We start from the raw sequence: 18,919 nt of genomic DNA, 5'->3' as shown, positions 1-18,919 counted from the left end.
TTATGACATCGTCACAGTGTCCATTATAAATCACTTTTAAAAAAAATTATCAGAGAGTGCAGAGTTAGTTTGCACACTAACAACTAACTGTATGACACTGTATTCAGTCTTTACGTTATCCATCAAAACTTACTGCTAAGATACTGATTTGCTTTATTCAGTCCATACGGACTACTAATTCATAGAGGTTTTTTGTTTCCACCAACAACTAACACTGACTAACACTGTTAACTTTAATTACTAGCCATATGAAAATGGCTAATTACTAGCTAGCCATATAAAAACTCAATCTGCTAAATGTTTAAATGTAATATGAAAATGTCAATCCACACCAGTATTAAAACTCATAGATGTTTATATGGATATTCGGTTAAAAATATACTAATGTAAACGTATGGCTTCTTTATAACTTTGTAAAAAGGGAAGTTGCTCTTAGGAATCGCAACAGACATGTGGGCTATATACAGTGTAATGCAGTTTTTAAACGGGTCCTATAGGAAACTGCAGCCATGTGAACCTCGGGTCAGATTTGACCCATATTAACAACACTGAAAATCATAAAAAATTAATGAATTCTTTTCAATTCAATTTTTTTTTTTTACAATTTCTGGGGCAAAAAATAAATAAAATAAAAGGCCTTTCCCTGGATCAAAACCTTTTTGCATTTGCAATATTGCACATCATTTATAATAACCTCTGCTATTGAACAGTGTCAATCTTAAAGTTTGCAATTTAACAGAATTACAAAATAGAATAAATTTATGCACATCCATAACAACAAATCCAGTCCTCCACAATATTCCAAACATTTGGTTTCAGTATGTGTTTGTGTAGTATGTGAAAGTGCAGCAGTGATTTTGGTTATAAGGGGCCTTTAACCCCATGTTATCTATCACAGAGAGCAGTAGCTTACTGTATGTGTGGGTAAATATAAGTAAATGTAAAATATTTGTAAAAAAAAAAAAAAATAGACTAGAATTAAAGACAAAGGGTGTAAGACAAAATACAAATTTGACAAGTAACCTACAAATCAAGTAAAAGTGTAAAAAGCTCTCTCTCTCTCTCTCTCTCTTCTCCAAACAGTTTGATTTGTTTCATCGTCTTTTCAAATCCCAATACATGAACTCATTCTTCTTCTTCTCCTCTCTCTCTCTCTCTCTCTCTCTCTCTCTCTCTCTCTCTCTCTCTCTCTCTCTCTCTCTCTCTCTCTCTCTCTCTCTCCATATATTCATATATGAATCAATAAGGTTGCGTTTTTTAACATTAACATAAACTAACGCTTCGCATTTATATCAAACAAAGGGTTTCAACTCGATCAAAAATGAAACTGAAACGGCATTTTAAGATGCCCAAACTTCAGGCTCTATGTATAATATTTAAACTATTTTAGGTTTTAAAAAACTAAAAAAAAGGAAAAAAAAGCAGAAGGTAGGCTACTCTCGCGCACGTCTCTGCGCAGCGCATGACACAAAACAAAACTCGAACCTCACGACCATGGCAACAAGAAACAAATGCATTTGCAAGTTTGTATTTCTCAGGCTGTTTCGTTTCAATTACGTAAACGTTCAATGCCTCCTAAAAAGAATGGAAAAAGTAGCGGAGATAAATCACTTAAAAAGGAAAGTATGAATCCCGAGCAGAAAAACGATGAAGAACTCACGGAGAGTGACAAAAACTTTTATCGGGCTCAAATACGTGATTTGGAGGAGCGCCTGGAAAGGTCTGAGTCTCTTGAAAGTTACTACGAACTTATTTTACATGGCTGTTTTTTATGTTACACTAACCAGAGGTTAACAAGAAACTACTTCTGAATTTATTTAAGATAAAAAAACTCAGCAACCTAAACACAAAAACGCATGTGTAGCTAAATTAATGAAGCCTAGTAATCCAAAGTAATGGGGAGGTGCGCAGCATACACTCACCTAATAATAAAGTTGATTTGACAAGTTGATTGAAGTACCAGTATCTTTGGATTAAAATATAGGCCTCACGATTTTAGTTCTTATAGCGTGTCGCTCATGTAGGCTACGTGCCTTGGAGGAAACTAAAATGAAATAGACAATGGATATTATAATCTGCTGTTAATGATTAAATAGACACTATACTTAAACAAATACGTCATAAACCTCAACAGGAAGCACTTGCCACATACAAGCTATTACGAATTGCGAACTTGTTTTGTTCTTTCTTGCAGATACCAACATAAATGTGATGAATTGGAGGTTCAAGAAAAGGACTTGCACTCTAAAATCACTAATTTGGAGAAAGAGAAGAAAGACATAGTTCTCTACCTGAAACGCACACTGGCTCAAAAAGAGGATGAACTGACTGATCTGGCTGAGACCTTATCAAGACACCAGCAAGCCCAAGAGGTTGAGAGGGAGTCCTTTGAGTTACAACTGAGCCTGCTTAGACATGAACTTCAGGAAAATAGGGAAAAACTCACATCTGAGAACATGGCGCTTGGTACAAGCTTTTGAGCAGTCACACATTCACACTGAAAATAAAATCTAATGAAATGAAAATGTATATCAGTTATCACTAGCTGTCATATTAATAAATGCACCTTTCAACCAATAATTAATTCAAATGTGTTGACCTTTTTTGTGTTCAGCTGGTAAGCTGGCGTCTTTGGAGGAGTTTTCTACACAGAGAGAGAAGCTCATGGCTGAGTGCAGGTCTTTGAAAGAGACGCTTCAAAAGCAAAAAGAAGAACATCAAGCACAAATCTATAATCTGGAGAAAAAAGCTGTACTGGACAATGACAGGTGAGCATGTTCATACTCATTGTTCAGAGATCAAGGTCATGGGAGGTGCATTCTTTGGTGAATATGACTGGATCAACTCTTTTTCATAAATATTCTGCATTATTTGAGGTCTGAAGCCGAACATTAGAAATTACATATATGTCAATTAGACACTGGTTTCCATTCATCTTCTATTTTCAGTGAATGATTGCAATGTAAGGCCTCACAAAGAGGCATTTATTCAGTACATAAGTGGATCTGTTGCTTGGTATATACATACTGCATACAAATCATTGTACAAACACACATACACACACACACACACACACACACACAAATAGCATTAAATACTGGTTAACTAGAACACTGGTTAATAAAAATACAACTTTTCATTATTAGTTCATATTCATTCAGATCCATTCAGTAATACTAACATAAACAACTTTTGATAAAAAAAAAACGTATTATTAAATGTTAAAATGAACATGAACTAAGATTACAGTAATACATCCTTTAGGAGTAATTCTCATTATTAACAAATTGAACCTTATTGTAAAGTGTTACCTTTGTGTGTGTGTGTGTGTATTTATATATATATTTATATACTTTTTTTATGTTTACACATTATTTTAAATATTTATTTTAAATATAAAGTTGGTAAACAAATACATACATTTAAAATAAGATAAATACTGTATTTTACTTATTTGACCTGTTTGGCTGATGCAGGCTAAAGAAAGAAATGCTGCAACATGTTGCTGCTGTAGCAGCCGAATTCCGGTGGGTTTCAGACCAGAAGATGCCCGAGACGACAAAGAGGGCCATGCAAGAAAACCTCTCTGTCACAGCTCTACTTCAGCAGCTCTCAGACAAGACCAAGGAGCTGCTGAAGGAGAATGATGATCTGCGAGCAAGAGAAAAGCAACTCAAAATTGAGAATGCAATTACAGAACCGCTGATACATGAGATAACCAAGAAGAATGTTGCTAATCAAAAGGTTGCCAGTTTATACATCTATTCTTTCAGGCATTTTTTATGCATCTTTTTAGCTGTTTCGAAACCTGTGCATATTATATATCCTAGAGAGCAAACATGAAACCTATCTCTTTATCAAGGTAGTCCATCAGTTGACAGAAAAGTGCAAGCAAATGCAGTCTGAAGTGGAAAAATTTGCCAAACTTAAAGTGGAGCACCAAGAGCTGCTAGACAGTCATTCTTCAGTATGCACAGAGCTTGATGCTCTCAGGTTGGACTCCTGAAGCCACTTATAAGTTAAATAATTTACTTTAAATACTTTTTGCAGTGTATTTTAATTGTTTTACCAACACTACTTACAGAAAGAAACATGCAACAGTTATAGAAGTGCTGGACCAAACAAAAGCTGAAGCCAAGAGACAGAGGAAAGAGCTTGAAGAGGAAAGGACACTGAGAAAACAGTTAAAGACAGTTCTTGAGGAAGCAGCCGTAGCTTTAAAGGAGGCCCTAAGGGTAAGAGTGAACGTAAACAGATCAATTATCATTTGGTGTTACAGCCAAGTAAATAAACAGAGGTCTTCCTCTCGTTTGTGTACAGGAGGTCCCTATAGAGGAAGACTCCGAACTGAAGATTACTGTCAGACGAAATCAGATGATGCAGAAGCTGCTGGCTGTGCTGGACAGTGCTGCAGCTTTAGGAAACGGTCCAGCTCTTACTGAGTTCCTGTCAGGGGTGACTTGCAGTCATGATCTTAAAAAACCCTCTGACATAAAAAGGTACTGATTAATTCATTTTCATATTGTATTCATGTAACATATTGTAGCTCTAAGACATACTTACTTAATTATAATTTTGGCAGTGTGATACAATGACTCCCATGCTTGCTTTCAACTCCAGACCAAGTGAACTCCTCCAGAAACCCACTTCACATCTTTCTCACTTCAAAACTGGAGACCTTGGGTTGGTCCCTCGCAAAACACACACTGCATCAAAGATAGGAAATCTTGCTAAGAGTGCCTATGTACGGAAGTAAGCATATAGACTATGGCACATCAACAGTACACACATTATGTGATCATGGATAGAACATTACATATTGTTAATAATGCAGCAGATGAATTTAGACGAAACATAAAATGTACCTTTTTGACTGTTTTCTTGTCTTATAGGAAAAAAAATTAAGTGATAAATTACTGGCCTTTTCATATACTTTATCATACTTGTGGAAGTTATTTTTAATAACATTGTTAAAGTGTAAATTATTATGTGTCCATGTCTTATCACTAGGTGGCAGTGTTGTATCATTATGAATAAATAAGTAACATTGGTCAGAAACAGAAAGTGTATTTTTCATAAAAACAAAAACAAAAAAAACAAGTGTATTATTATTTCCCATTCTCTGCCCATGATACAGAGGAAAATAAAATGTTAAAAAAGTATTCTCATAGCTTCATAAAATTAAGGTTGACCCACGTCACATGGATTACTGGTTCCAAATGCTGGAGTCCTTAACTAGCCGAGCATGTCGAAGAATTATAACATGTTCATAATTCTTTATTCAAATGATACACAGAAATGGCCAGAAAGACAATATAACTTTAGTAAGGCAGACAGATATAAAGACCGCTGTCTGTTTCTGTGGTATCAATGATCTAATTCATACACTGAAATCTTTCTTCTTTGGTGTTTGCTGTTTTTCAAAGGACAATAGGAATATTTATTATAAGAATATCCAGCCTTCTTACTTTGTTTGCTCTGAAATCACAGAACACATATCACTGCAAGACTTCTAATTTACACATACATAGAACGTATTTTGCAAGATAACATGGCTCTTGACAGTTTTGATCAAAACAACATATATATTTCAAATTAATTGCATACATAGCTCCTTTTGGTTACAGCCATTGAAATATTTAGCTCACCATGATGCCAAAGCTGCTGCTCATTACAAACCAAATATAGTGTAAGATTCTAGTGCCCTCATTTTGATCAGCAACTCCATATTACAACTCGGGTTTGCAGTGTTTCTAACTGCAACATTCAGCTTTGTACACGCGCCTCAGCAAAGACATACAAAAATCAGTAATTATGATACACACAATTTCAAACCATTACTTCTGCAGTCAAATAGGGCTTATGGAATTGCATATATGTACTTAATGATGAAACAATCTAGGGCCGAGTGATATAAAACACTTTTAACACCATGTCTGCTATAATAATATAATTCTTGTGCCATTAAAGTTCAAATATTTGTACAAATATGACATACTAGAAGATATTAAAAATATGTTTGGCTGAAAAAAGAGATCATTTGATTTTTTTCCTTTTTAAGAATGTATACAAAAATATTCCCTTTCAAAGTATAAAAGGCACTTAAGTTCAAAACATTTGACGGAGACAGAAATCTAACCGCAGGATTAAATGCATGTGTATTCATTTACCGTCCAAAAAACACCAAAAATGAGAAATGAGAGGTAGAAGTTTATGTTACTTTTCAGGTCTGGAATCACCTCGACTCATATTCTGGCTGTGAATGAAAGCATATGTGTGTTTTATGTGCTGTATGTCGGTATCTGAGGCTTTTACAACAGACCTGCTGGTATACACAAGTACACACGCCAATGAACCTGAATTGAAAGATATGAGTGACAGTAAAACTGACTTGCCTTAAACAGCCAAACAGAAGTTTCCTTATTAAAAACTAAAATCTGTTCATTCTCTATTGCACTTTACAGAAAATATACATAAACACATGTACAAGTATAAATACACATGATCATGAGTAACTATAGAATGTAAAATAAGTACTTTGTTACATGAATCACGTGTGAAAAACACAACTATGAATAAATTAAGATTTCTATTAGTTTAATAAGCACTTCTAAGCACATATCAAGGCCTTGTTTTTAAACAGAAGAAACCCAGCTCTGAAAAGAAAGAATCTGTCATCGTGAGCTGCTCTCATAGGAAGTCTTGTTTTCTCCAAAGCTGCTCTAGTTTCCTCTTCCCCCGTGTTTAGAGGCTGCAGTCCACACTGTACAGGAGTTTTGTTTGCCTCTAGGCCTAAGAGAGGCTCTGTAATGCTGCTCATCATGGGTATTTAAGCTTTCTTTATAAAAAGCATACAGGGCCCACTTCAAGGTGGTAATGTGATCCAGATTTTGTGCTGGGCAAGTTGTAGACCTCCACAATGGGCAGTAAGTTTGGGTCCTGTGTCTGGAAAATGAACTGTGTCTGATGCCATTGGCCATCTATGATCTGAGAGGACAGAAAGTGGAAGGATTGGTTGTGATAATCAGATGTCCTTATAATGATGTGTGTTAAATAGTTAAAACCATTATTTTGTTGCACCAGGGTTTCCCAAACTTTTTTTGTTGATGTCAAATATTTCTTTGAATTTCTTTGATAATAATAATACTAATAATGATGAAGTTGCATTCCCAAATGCATGTTAAGCTAGCAGCACATAAAGGAGTTTTTAGCATTAACTGTGAACTGAGCTGCTCTTAGCCACTAAAAACACACTAAGCCTTATTTCAATGTTTGTGCAGCCCCATTTATTTATTTCAATTGGACTTTTTTATATAAATAATTATTAGTTTTTTTTATCAGCTTACAGTTACCTGCTACCCACTAATAATGTTTACATATAACTTTATGCATACCCAGCACTCATCCTTTATCAGTTCAGGCTCAAAGAATCCCCCAGACTCGATTATCTGTCCATTCCAGGCTTTAAAGTGCACTGCACTAGAGGAAGGTGTTTGGGAGTCCTCTGCCGCCCAAACAGAGAAGTTCAGGCAGTGAATGGTGATGATCTGCACCGCTTCAGAGCTCAGGAGGTGGATGAAGTTCATTTGGATCAGACTCACTCCAATCTCCAACTTAAGGATAGCAATAGCAACATAATCAAATGATTAGAACTATGGGACCACAAAAAAGAAATTTGACAGATTTTCACTTTTCACTCTCAGAAATAAAAGGTACAATAGCTGTCACCAGGGCAGCATCTTTTCAAAAGTTACATATTTGTACCTAAAGGGTCAATTTTGGTGCATATTAGAACTTCAACTGTACATGTTAGAACCTAATAGGTACAAAATTGTACCTTTTGAAAAGTTTTGAAGAGTTTTGAGTGAAGAACGGACACCAGGAGTTTGCTGAATCATAGCTATTTCTGTTCTGTAGGTTCAGATTCGGTGCAGTCCTGCTCATAATGTAGTTAGTTGTCAGCTTTACACACAGTACCTTGGACACAGCAACTGGCTTAAAGCAAGTTTGACCTCCATTGGTGAAGTTGCAGATCACTTCGATATTGTCAGAAGAGCAGCCCAGATTAGGATCTATCCAATAAGTGCCTACAGTAAAATACAAAATAACAGTCCATTCCTGTCCTTTTCATTTTTATCATACGTGGCAAACTATAATTGGTTAGCTACATAAAACTTAGTTACATAATTGGTGGTGTTAATGTAGCTTTAGTGCTCATTACAGAGCTAATACAATCAAATTTCCATTGAAAATAATTTACTATAAATATCTCACCATCGTTCAACTTGTGCTCGCATTCAAACAGATCCCTGCACATTCTGGCTGGATTCTCCTGTGTTCCCAGGGGATTCTTAATGCTGTGAATCAGAGTGCTGAGGTAGTGTAGAGTCTTAATGATCTCCATTCCCTGGTCCGGCATTGGAAAGTCAAAATCTTCATACTTCTGTGTGTTGGAATGAAAAAGTCAAGTTTACAATATTTTGCAGACTAACTGTGAGTGACCAAGGGATGACCATAATACACAAGTCTTTGTTATTGATGAGCTCTAAACATTACTTGTTACCCAGTGCTCAAGACATTCCATAAAAGTGAAGCTATTAACATAGGAAAAAAAATAGTTTGGTTCCATTCTTTCAATCATTTAAAAGTAATAATTTAAATGATAAAAAGTGAATAAATATTGCCCAGAGTCCTGACATAATGTTAATACTCATTGCTTATCTAACCTTTAATCGCTGCTATGAAATTGACTGTATAAAATTTATACAAACAAATTGTCACAGTCCGTGTGGAGGGATGAGGCGAGGACTCAAAGATGCAGTGGGTGGGCTCTTTATTAATAGCAAAAATAAATAAAACTAACAAAAGCTAGGGGATGGCTGATGTGAAACAATGTTTCGACATGGCAGTGTCGAGATCCCAAAGCGCAGATGTTTTGAAACACTGCTCTGAAGTGTGATTCGAAACACCCATGTCAGATGACTAAGGCAAATCAAATCATCATTTCACAACTGAGAGGTTTCAACACATTACAAAAACAGAAAAAAAAAATAATAAAAAAATAATTTTAACTTACAACTCCCCCAGACTAAGTAGGGCAGCTAAAGAGGGAGACACAGGTGGAATAAAAATAATGAAACAATAATGAGGTAACAAGATGGGCGTGGTCAGACAATGGACAAGAGAAAGTACATGGCACCAAACAAACACAAAACAAGCCACACAATGTCCTCTGGTGGCCATCATGGGCACACCAGATGAAGACTGTGATGCAAATGTCTTTAATTTATGATTGTTGATGCATTTCAAATGAACAGTAGTGGTGTTTACCTGATTAGGTTAAGTAAAGGTGCCACAGAACAGGCCAAGTTCAGTGCTTTGATGTCAAGTTAATCTGCTATGGTCTAAAAACTAAGCTTTTTACAGTGAAGTTACACATTTTGAACACTGCGCCACTTACCTCAGACCTTAAAGTAGAGCGGGAATCCATAACATCATGTAAAGCAGCATCAAGGGCCTCATTTTTCTAAGAGAAAACAAAGTAAAGTATGAATATAAACAGTTAACTCAATTTAACTGTCTTTCATCAGTTATAATGCACAATATGTGGTGTATATTTGGATTGTCAGAATGTACATGTGCACAGTTGAATTTGTCATCCGTCACCGTGACATCAAGTGGACTCTTGAAGCTGAAATAAGTGGATTAAGCTTGGACTTAACGAGAGGTGTAACATGGATAACTTTCTTGTCGGAGGATTGTAATGCATCATAGGCAGTCAGGTACAAGGAAGAGAGACTACAGCTCCTTAAATTATGTAAGACAAAAAGCTCTATTTTTTTTTGCAACCGGTTTATTGACTTAATAGCAATTTAAGGTGGAATATGTGACAATTGGGTCCAATCGGGTCTGTGTCGTCCCGGCGGGTTTGGGTCCAGCTTTCAAATAATATACGGGTCCGGGTCCGGTCCAGGTAGGCATTTCTCGGATCTACATGGGTCCGGGTCCAGCTTTTGAAATAATAGACGGCTCAGGGTCGGTTCTGTGTAGTACACTACGGGTCTCTTTCGGGTTCGGGCACAAATATTTGGACCTGTGAAGACTTCTAGCACCATCTAGTGATATGTTTTAAGACTAGCCCTGTGATTACTTTTGTGACCAGTAATCATTGTCTTTGGCATTTATTATACTGATAAATGCCAAAGTTCTGGGCCCTTAAAGCACATTAAATGCACTAAAGCTCTAAAACCGCTTCAGATTGTTTGAAGATAGCATATCCGATCTTTCATCATGTTTAGGAATTCACATGGCCCAAAATGGTTTATATAAAAATAAATATCCATGCAAAAATGTTACATATAATTTGGTAGTAACAGGCAAAGTTATGCAACGGCAACTGCTTTTTTTCACTTAATTAGATCCCTAAACAACACTGTTCCAGAACAGTTCAACCCTGGAGGAGGAGGACTGTTTCCTGGGAGAGTAGCCTACAATGCCTACGCTAGGTCTGTTTCTATAAAGTGAGGGAGTTCCAACTTCGCAAGGACAGTCTGATGCTTCTGACTCAAAAGCCTGTAAGTACATTTACATATTTAAAGAATTTGCCACTGATGATTTTGAGTAGTGTACAGTAGTGCTTGTTGTTTGTCGTTTCTCCGTTCACAAATGCAGACATGGTTTTATGTTTACACAGCGAGACACACAATGCATAAAAAGAAAGTATAAGTTATTATAATCCATACTTATTTCCCCACTGGATGACTCGTTTATAATGGGTTTTATTGTTTTTATCTTGTCGCACATGGACACACGGCATCACAGTATGGCGAGGGGCACAACATTTCTGTGTCATGCTTGAGGTATTCGGCCAATCACAATGCACTGGATAGCTGGCCAATCAGCGAACAATTCGCTTTTCCGAACGATGAAATTTTTAAAAATCGACATGTTTCAAAAAGCTGGGCAATTGAGGAGCAACAATAATTTACTTCATGTGGAAAATAATGTGTTTTTTTAAACCTTAAAACACATAAACCCATTGAATTACACCAAATACACAAAATAATGTTCTTTTTAGCAACGTTATATGACCCCTTTAAAAGAAATTAAGTGTGCTATATTATATAGTATATTTACATCACAGCATCTGTTGCTTTGACATGCTCTAGCTCTGTCAAGAATTTTTAGTGTTCATGGACTTAAATTTCTATCGACAGAGATATACAAAGGATACTCACATGAGAAAAAGATACACCAGGAAGCCCCTATAAACCAATGAGCGATAAAGAAACAGAAAGCATTAATTACAATGAGCTTCAGCTAAATGCATCCCAACCATGACACATACTATTCACATGACTGTTAAAATGCATCCAGACATTGATCTATATGTGGACGGCATATTATTATTTTTTGAAAATCCAATTTCACATTTTTTTTTTTTAATCTTCAATACCAGCTGCTCTAGATTGCCTAGAAGTATATGAATCCATCTCTGGATATACAATGTATTCAACCAAATCAGAAGTACTTATGATCACTGGAGTCTGGCTAGTAGAACTCTTCCATATGGTCTAAGCAGGGATTTAAATATGTTTGTTTGTCAGGATTGAGACAGTGAGAATGGATATTTCACCTAGACTGCTCTTCTTATTTCAGTCCCTGTCTGTATGTATTCCTGCATCTTCATGTAATGTACTAGATAAACTCATATCAAAGTTCATTTGGAAGAACAGACGACTCCTACCTCTCCCTAATTTAAATAGTATTACCCAACTGCTCAGCCCACAGCAATAGTGGCATGAATTAACAATGATGTTGAAACAGGATGAGTTTAACATGGAACAGGGCTCTGTACCAAATGCCCCTTTGTCAGCACTAGCCTTTGTCACCCCAATCTCAGAAAAACATGAAAATAAAAAATATTTGGGTTAAGCAACAGTTAATAACAGTTAAATAAAGGAATGGAAACCTTATCTAGAGCTAGTTTCCATTGCAGATAACCCAGGTGGGATGCTACTTAAAAAAGATTGGTCTGAGAATTGTCTTATCATAATCGATCAGCTATTTAAGGGTTTATGTCATTATAAATACTACATAACAGACATAATTGGAAAGAGTTTGACTGGAAAACAAAAATTTGTTTTTTAGAACCCCATTGGGAATTTCAACTTAACAGTCTAGAAGCAGAGAGATGTTGGAAGGGGTTTAGGAAGGTAGGAGATCACACACATATGTTTTGGGATTGTCCAAAATTATATACCCTTTGGCAAGGGGTAAAGATTGAGATTCTGAAAATGTTGGATACAGTCTTTTACTCACCTGTTTATACTGCATGAAGGGATACCCTATGATTTGTAAAGTAAACCAGAGATATATTCTGCATGTACTCTTATTAAAACTATGACTGCCCAACTCCAACTGACACTGGACATTTTTATACAAAGGTGGATACCTGTTACCATGTTATTAGACACATAGAAAATGAACTTATCAGTAAGGAACTTCGACTTATTCCCTGTTACATTATCTCACTATTTCACAATGTTGTATGTTTTCTTTCTCTTTTCTTTTTATTATTATTTCTCTCTTTCTTGGAGTCACTGCTGCTGTCAAGGAATGTTAAGGTCATTGTTTGTAATTTATTTGAATGTTTAAAAAAGTAAATAAAAAAATGCATCAAGACTGCTTACTGGAGGTCCAGGTGGTCCACGGTGACCTGGAGGTCCCTAATAGAGGGTGAAACAAATTTTTTTATGTTGGTTAAATAGTACCACTTTATCTATATGCAAAATGGCTAGTAACATTGAAGAACATATGGAAACATACCTGAGCACCCTGTTTAAAATAAAAGGACAAACAACAAAAAAAATATTTTTATTAAGGAACCCTTTAAAATCAAATTTGTTCTTGTTGCTCATATGATTGTAGCTTAAAGGTGTCTTAGGCTGAGTCTCATTCCACTCTTTAGTTCCCTATGATATTAACCAGTAAATCATGGACATAAATGATTAAATGACCTCAAACACAGTTATAAGATTCCCAGTGCATTCTGGGAATTTGTTGAGACTGAATGAGTGCACTTTTTCAAATTTGACAGTGGGACATTAATAGTTGACTCCCAGGAAGTGCACTTACTACTGAGTGGACTGAGACAAACCATCATAGTGACATCACTGAATGGAGACAATCAACAGTAATTTGAGCCAATGCCGATGGAAGTCTAACATAAGAGCCATGCAATATTAGAAGTTCAGTATTTCAAAATGATTCTTACCATTTCCCCTTTATTTCCTTTGTCTCCTTGTGGTCCCTAATAAAAACAGAGGAAAACAAGGATGTTTTTCGGAGTATACACCTAATTAGAAACCACCAACAACATGTCTCGGATCATACATACTGGGTTACCACTAGGCCCAATGATACCAATAGGTCCAATGGCTCCTTGCATCCCCTTAAAAAAAGATACACCTACAGTAGTTGCTGATCAAGAACTCTTCACCGATCTAATTTGTGATTTTAGGACAGTTCTCACAGTGGTACTTACCATTAAACCCTGAGGACCCTTTGGGCCTTGTATACCCACTGGTCCGAGGTCCCCGGGTGGCCCCTGTGAATGACAGAAACATTGTCGGGTCAAAACAGTTTGGCCTGAAAATCTGAATTTAGTAAACCCTTGCATCCATTACACAGAGCTTTTGTTTGGTTATATTGTTTGACAAGCTCTCTTAATCTTTTTATTATTATTATTTAGAACATTTAGATTAATCATTCACAATTAAGACACTTAGATTTGTCATTGACATATTAAAGCAAAGGGTGCATTCTGAGCATCAAAACAGAACAGGTTGATTTTATATACTAATGGTGGTGCAAGAAGAAAGTTTACCATTGGTCCAAACATTCCAAGAACTCCAGGAAATCCCTGTTCACCAGTGTCACCCTATAGAAAAATACAAACTGATGATCAATAGATGAAAAATATAAAGAGATAACAGTATTAGAATGGCATGTGGTATTATTCTTAAGGGTTAAAGATATGTCATTGTCAGTCATTCATCAACCATTAAATAGGCATAAAAAATGCAAATATACTAGCGTTTAGAAAGTTTAGGGTCAAATTAATACTTTTATTCAGTAAAGATTCAAAAAACTGATCAAACAAGACATTTATAATGCATTTACAATCAGGGTTTCCATTATAAGTATTACGTTTTCAATGTTGATAAGAAGAAACATTACTTGAGCACCAAATCAATATATTTGAATGATTTTGGAGGGACCAAGTGACACTGAAACTCTAAATAAAGTATTATAAAGAGCTGTGGAAGAAGTTACTTTCTGATTTTGTCAATTATGTTCTTTGTTTTAATCTTAGAGGTCCATCATTTAAGCTCAACCAGGATCATTGGAGTAGCATTCATTTGTGTATTTGTCATATTTACAAGGGATCCATTGTCATAACAGAGAAGCAGCACTTACAGGTTGCCCTTTGACCCCTCGGTCTCCTTGATTTGCAGGATATCCCATTCCTCCATTAAACCCTCTTTTTCCTGGAGGTCCAGTTTGGCCAGGGATGCCCCTTTCACCCTAAGTCAGAACATTGAGAAATATTTAAGATAGAACCAGCTAATACTGTTATAGATTAAATAATGGCGAAACAAAAACATAAAGAACAGGTCAATAGCCATATAACCTTTGGCCCCAAAGTGCCTTGAATTCCTGGCAGACCTGGCACACCGGGGTTTCCTTGAGGACCTGGTTTTCCAAGCAGACCAACCTCACCATCACTTCCATGCTCACCCTAATAACAGAGGACAAAAAAAAAAAAAAAATCACAAACAACAAAAAGCAACAGGGTGATTAAAAATTGTTATACTGAGAACATCGGGAATTACATTCATTGTCTTACTGGCATTCCTTTAGCTCCGTCTTTCCCAAGAGCTCCTTCTACCCCAGGATCACCCTCAAGACCCTCACGACCAACAACTCCTCTGGGGCCAGGAATACCAGCAGGACCCTGTGTGAGGACCACTACTGTTTAACATCAATCATAGGTTCTGTCATGATGACACTGAACACTGTAAGAAATTTACTTACAGGGGACCCTTGACTTCCAGATTCACCACTTGGACCGTTTTTGCCTTTTGGACCCTAAACAATTTATTAAAATAAAAGGCATATGTGTGCATTTGTATTTAAACAAAACAATATGTTTGTGTTCACATGGTCTTACTTTATTGCCTTTGGATCCTTTAGGCCCTGGAAAACCTTTTGGACCTGCATTTCCCTGTAGTTAAAGACAGGGAACATGAGATGAACAAAATTAAGATAATATCTATTTTATAGCTCAGTTTCAAACGGGGCTATTATCATGCATTAAAACTAAAACCATAATCCACATTGTGGTCACTTCTGAGAAAATTAAGTAAAACTAAAATAGACATATTTAAAAACAAATAAACGTGATACAAATACACCAAGCAAAATCACTAAAAAAAGACCTAAACATTTTTTTTTTTATAAAAACAATAAAATCTAATACAAAATATTAACAAGAGTATAACATTATGTTAATTATCCTAAAATAACACTGGTTTAAAGATTATTTGTCGATTCACTCACAGGGAGTCCAGGAGCCCCCGGGTTTCCTCTTTCCCCGTAAACACCTTCATGACCCTTATGATATAAAAGTTGACATTCAAAAACGTACATACAAAGTATATTTAATTAATTATCTATTTTGGAACCATCAAAAAATGTATTTAAAAAATAAAAAGCAAATCTAAACTCACTGCGTATCCAGGGTCACCCGGCTGTCCCCTTTCTCCTCTGTTACCAACAGGGCCCTAAATCCCAGTGAAAACCAAACACATTGATCAGGTTGGCATCCAGAATTCTCCCAAAACAATGCAAATATGTGTAGTAAATCTAGCGAACTGACTCACGATGTCACCTGAAGGACCAGGTGAACCTTCAATCTTCCCGTCATCACCTGGCTCTCCCTGGAAAATACAGACATTTATCTCAATATTGATTTCTGGATTTTTCTGCTTAAAACATCTGGTATAAATCTGACCATGTGCAATGTATATGCATGGAGAAGTACATTTACAATCCTTTAGTCAGTTGTGTGTGTGAATTAACTTAGTTATTTCGACTTTACTTAGTTGCTGATGAAGATAATGTAGCGATCTAGTATCAACGCTGTTTTATTAATAAGAGTCATGGGACAGCACCAAAATTAAGTTTGTGTGTGTGCGCAGCGTGTTCTGAAATCTCTGACCTCTCTCCCTCTCACTATGTTGACGTGTGTGTGTGTGTTAAGTGTGTGTATCAATTAATACTGTAGAACAGTGATTACACTTGGAACTACCTGTGCATTAAACTGTTTTAATGTCATACCCGCCAGTTAATCAGAATCAAGTATTCAGACAGACCATGGAATTAAAGCAACTGTTGTATTATTCAAATACAAAAAAAAACACTCTTTTGTTAAACTTCTTGGGCTTGTATTTATATAAGGCATTTACATTTTTTACCTTTTCACCTTTTGGTCCTGGGGATCCCATTGGACCTTGTGGACCTTGATGACCCTACAGTAAATGAGGTAATAATGAAAAGAAAAAGAACCAATTGAGCATTCAAGTCAAGCCAGCTAGCTTTAGCGAACCTAATTAAACAAAGAACTTCCCATATTGTAAAGCAGCTGTTTCGAATTTGTAGCACTTTATGCTGAGGTAAAATAAAGTCTTTTAAGACATGTCTGTGTTAAATAACGCTTACTTCATATCCCACTAAACCTGGTTCTCCTTGCCGTCCCATTTTCCCCAGAGCACCCTGAAAATGATAGCCATGGGATCAGACTTTGGATGAGATAGCACAATCAAAAACTGCGTTCTCGCCAAAACAAAACACAATTAATCAAAAACATTTTTCAAAGGGTCTTTATACAATATTTTCTCTGGGTTATAATAACATAAGTATCAGCATTTTATGTGTTCTGTCAATGATGTAATACACAAGGGATAAATAATAATAAAAGAAATTGGCAAAGGAAATGCTATTTTAAGAGAAAAGCATTTATAATTATAACAGTGACATCATTAGATCTTTGAAATCAATTAGACCTCTGTAACCTTGTCATTTCCCTTCACAAAACACTGACATTGAACATTCAAAAATAAGTTTTTTCACCATAAACCCAGTAGTTCCTCTGATTCCTTTTGGCCCAATTAAACCCATGGCACCTTGTTCTCCAACTGGTCCAGTCTCGCCAAGGTGACCCTGGTGACCTTTGCTGCCCTGAAATGAATTTTAAGTATTATTTATACTCAACATATGGAAACACACACACACACACACACACTGATATCTAATGATAAATACTGAGATAATGACGGCTAACCATGGAAACTAAAATGTCAAAGCTAAAATACCTTTTCTCCAGGTTTTCCCCTCTCACCAGTTTTTCCAGGTTTGCCCTCAGGGCCCTGAAATTACATTACAGAGTTGACACACTGCAAAAATCAATAGAGAGACATCTCTGAATGAACACTTTCAGTACTGACTTATGAGTTTAATCATTAAGAACCATCACAAGGAGGTGTAGTTTGTCTTTGCTGTCATCCAGCATTACTCAGGCTTCAGTAAGGCCTTAAAGCATATGCTATAGAAATAAAGTATACTCTAGAGTGAACCCATTCACATAAATCCTGCTGAGAAACTGCTGAAACCAGTCTAAGGTGATGAAAACTTATCTAAAACTTGCTACAAGTGCCTGAAATTTTAAACCAGCAAACCAAAGCAGTCTGAGAAGAGGAAACAATTAGCAGTAAACTTTTTTTCCCCAGCAGGCCTAGATTTACTTGATTTTCAGAAATGAATAGTCAGCAAAATATTCATATTTATTTTTCACTGAAAAAAATGCTAAAATAATAGCACTGTGAGTGTGATACACTTGAGAACCTTGACAAAATTATCTGTTATTTTGAAACATAAAAAGACCACACACCATGACACCTATTAAGCCAGGATCTCCGGGACGGCCTTCTGTTCCTTCAAATCCGATGGTTCCCTTTTCACCTGTTTCTCCTTCTGTTCCAATGTCACCCTTTTCACCCTAGAGACAACAACCCCTATTGAAACTTTCTTTAATATAAGCAAAGAACCAAATAATAGAATATTATTATAATAGAATATTAATAAAATTCTGTGATTTTGTGATTAAACTTTTTTTTTTTTTTTTTTTAAACAAGAAAGCATCTTTCTGACCTTAGCTCCATCTGGGCCACTCAGACCAGCCTCCCCATCAAGCCCAGGGTCACCCTAAATGAGAACTTCATTAAGATTCATTAAGATTAAAATCTCTGAACTATTTAAAAAAGACACAAATATAGACTTTAATCAGGGTTGATACCATATTTAGCACGACACAAATTAAAACAAAGCTGTGAGGGACATACATGTCGAGTTTTTAGGTTGCATCCCTTGTGAAAAATAAAAGCACTTCAGCATTTTTTAAAAGAGTACTTGTTAGGGGAATAATACATTTTAAACATAGTTAAGTGTGAACTGAATGTAATGCTTTCGCACACCTAATAGTAATTAAATAAAAATGTATTATAGCTTAAATTTCAACTAAAAGCATTAAAATAAACTTTTGAAGAGTGATTTTTTGATCCACTGAATTAGGATTAAGTACATATTTAAATACATTTGTAATTATACATTTGTAATAAAGTTGTAATTTAGTGCTTTTAAAGTATATTAACTTGAAAAGTAATATTGCATAACACTACAGTTACAGTTAAAAAACTACTTTACATATTCTTTAAAGCCAACATAAATGTAAAACTTTAAATTTAATTTGACATTATTGCACAAATTTAAATTACACAAAGTAAAATCATTAATAGTA

At 35.8% G+C, this 18,919-nt stretch overlaps 2 protein-coding genes across 2 annotated transcripts in view; one reads left to right on the top strand and one right to left on the bottom strand.

Annotated features, from left to right (window-relative positions):
* The first annotated feature begins 1,525 nt into the window (after positions 1–1,525).
* LOC113079547 (cilia- and flagella-associated protein 157) lies at positions 1,526–5,080 on the top strand. Its single transcript, XM_026251784.1, has 8 exons — positions 1,526–1,720; positions 2,195–2,466; positions 2,615–2,768; positions 3,477–3,744; positions 3,863–3,993; positions 4,085–4,235; positions 4,321–4,499; positions 4,621–5,080. Exons 1-8 carry the CDS (start codon positions 1,569–1,571, stop codon positions 4,754–4,756), a joined length of 1,443 nt encoding a protein of 480 aa, XP_026107569.1. The 5' UTR covers positions 1,526–1,568; the 3' UTR covers positions 4,757–5,080.
* A 179-nt stretch (positions 5,081–5,259) lies between these two features.
* LOC113079701 (collagen alpha-1(XXVII) chain B-like) overlaps positions 5,260–18,919 on the bottom strand; it is a 110,578-nt gene continuing 96,918 nt past the window's right edge. Inside the window, exons 36-61 of the mRNA XM_026251931.1 lie at positions 18,274–18,327; positions 18,014–18,121; positions 17,439–17,492; positions 17,197–17,304; positions 16,786–16,839; positions 16,542–16,595; positions 15,948–16,004; positions 15,795–15,848; positions 15,625–15,678; positions 15,236–15,289; positions 15,100–15,153; positions 14,912–15,019; positions 14,696–14,803; positions 14,482–14,589; positions 13,889–13,942; positions 13,547–13,609; positions 13,400–13,453; positions 13,277–13,312; positions 12,829–12,837; positions 12,693–12,728; positions 11,238–11,264; positions 9,461–9,526; positions 8,275–8,443; positions 7,978–8,087; positions 7,395–7,613; positions 5,260–6,987 (exon numbers count right to left, since the gene is read on the bottom strand). Coding sequence (XP_026107716.1) covers positions 6,841–6,987; positions 7,395–7,613; positions 7,978–8,087; positions 8,275–8,443; positions 9,461–9,526; positions 11,238–11,264; positions 12,693–12,728; positions 12,829–12,837; positions 13,277–13,312; positions 13,400–13,453; positions 13,547–13,609; positions 13,889–13,942; positions 14,482–14,589; positions 14,696–14,803; positions 14,912–15,019; positions 15,100–15,153; positions 15,236–15,289; positions 15,625–15,678; positions 15,795–15,848; positions 15,948–16,004; positions 16,542–16,595; positions 16,786–16,839; positions 17,197–17,304; positions 17,439–17,492; positions 18,014–18,121; positions 18,274–18,327 — 2,019 coding nt within the window. The 3' untranslated portion in view covers positions 5,260–6,840. The remainder of the gene's footprint in view (positions 6,988–7,394; positions 7,614–7,977; positions 8,088–8,274; positions 8,444–9,460; positions 9,527–11,237; positions 11,265–12,692; positions 12,729–12,828; positions 12,838–13,276; positions 13,313–13,399; positions 13,454–13,546; positions 13,610–13,888; positions 13,943–14,481; positions 14,590–14,695; positions 14,804–14,911; positions 15,020–15,099; positions 15,154–15,235; positions 15,290–15,624; positions 15,679–15,794; positions 15,849–15,947; positions 16,005–16,541; positions 16,596–16,785; positions 16,840–17,196; positions 17,305–17,438; positions 17,493–18,013; positions 18,122–18,273; positions 18,328–18,919) is intronic.

The sequence above is a fragment of the Carassius auratus genome, chromosome 5 (genome assembly GCF_003368295.1).
Source record: "Carassius auratus strain Wakin chromosome 5, ASM336829v1, whole genome shotgun sequence".
Lineage (NCBI taxonomy): Eukaryota > Metazoa > Chordata > Actinopteri > Cypriniformes > Cyprinidae > Carassius > Carassius auratus.
Note: the sequence above shows the minus strand (reverse complement) of the source record. Positions and strands in the feature narration are given on the sequence as shown.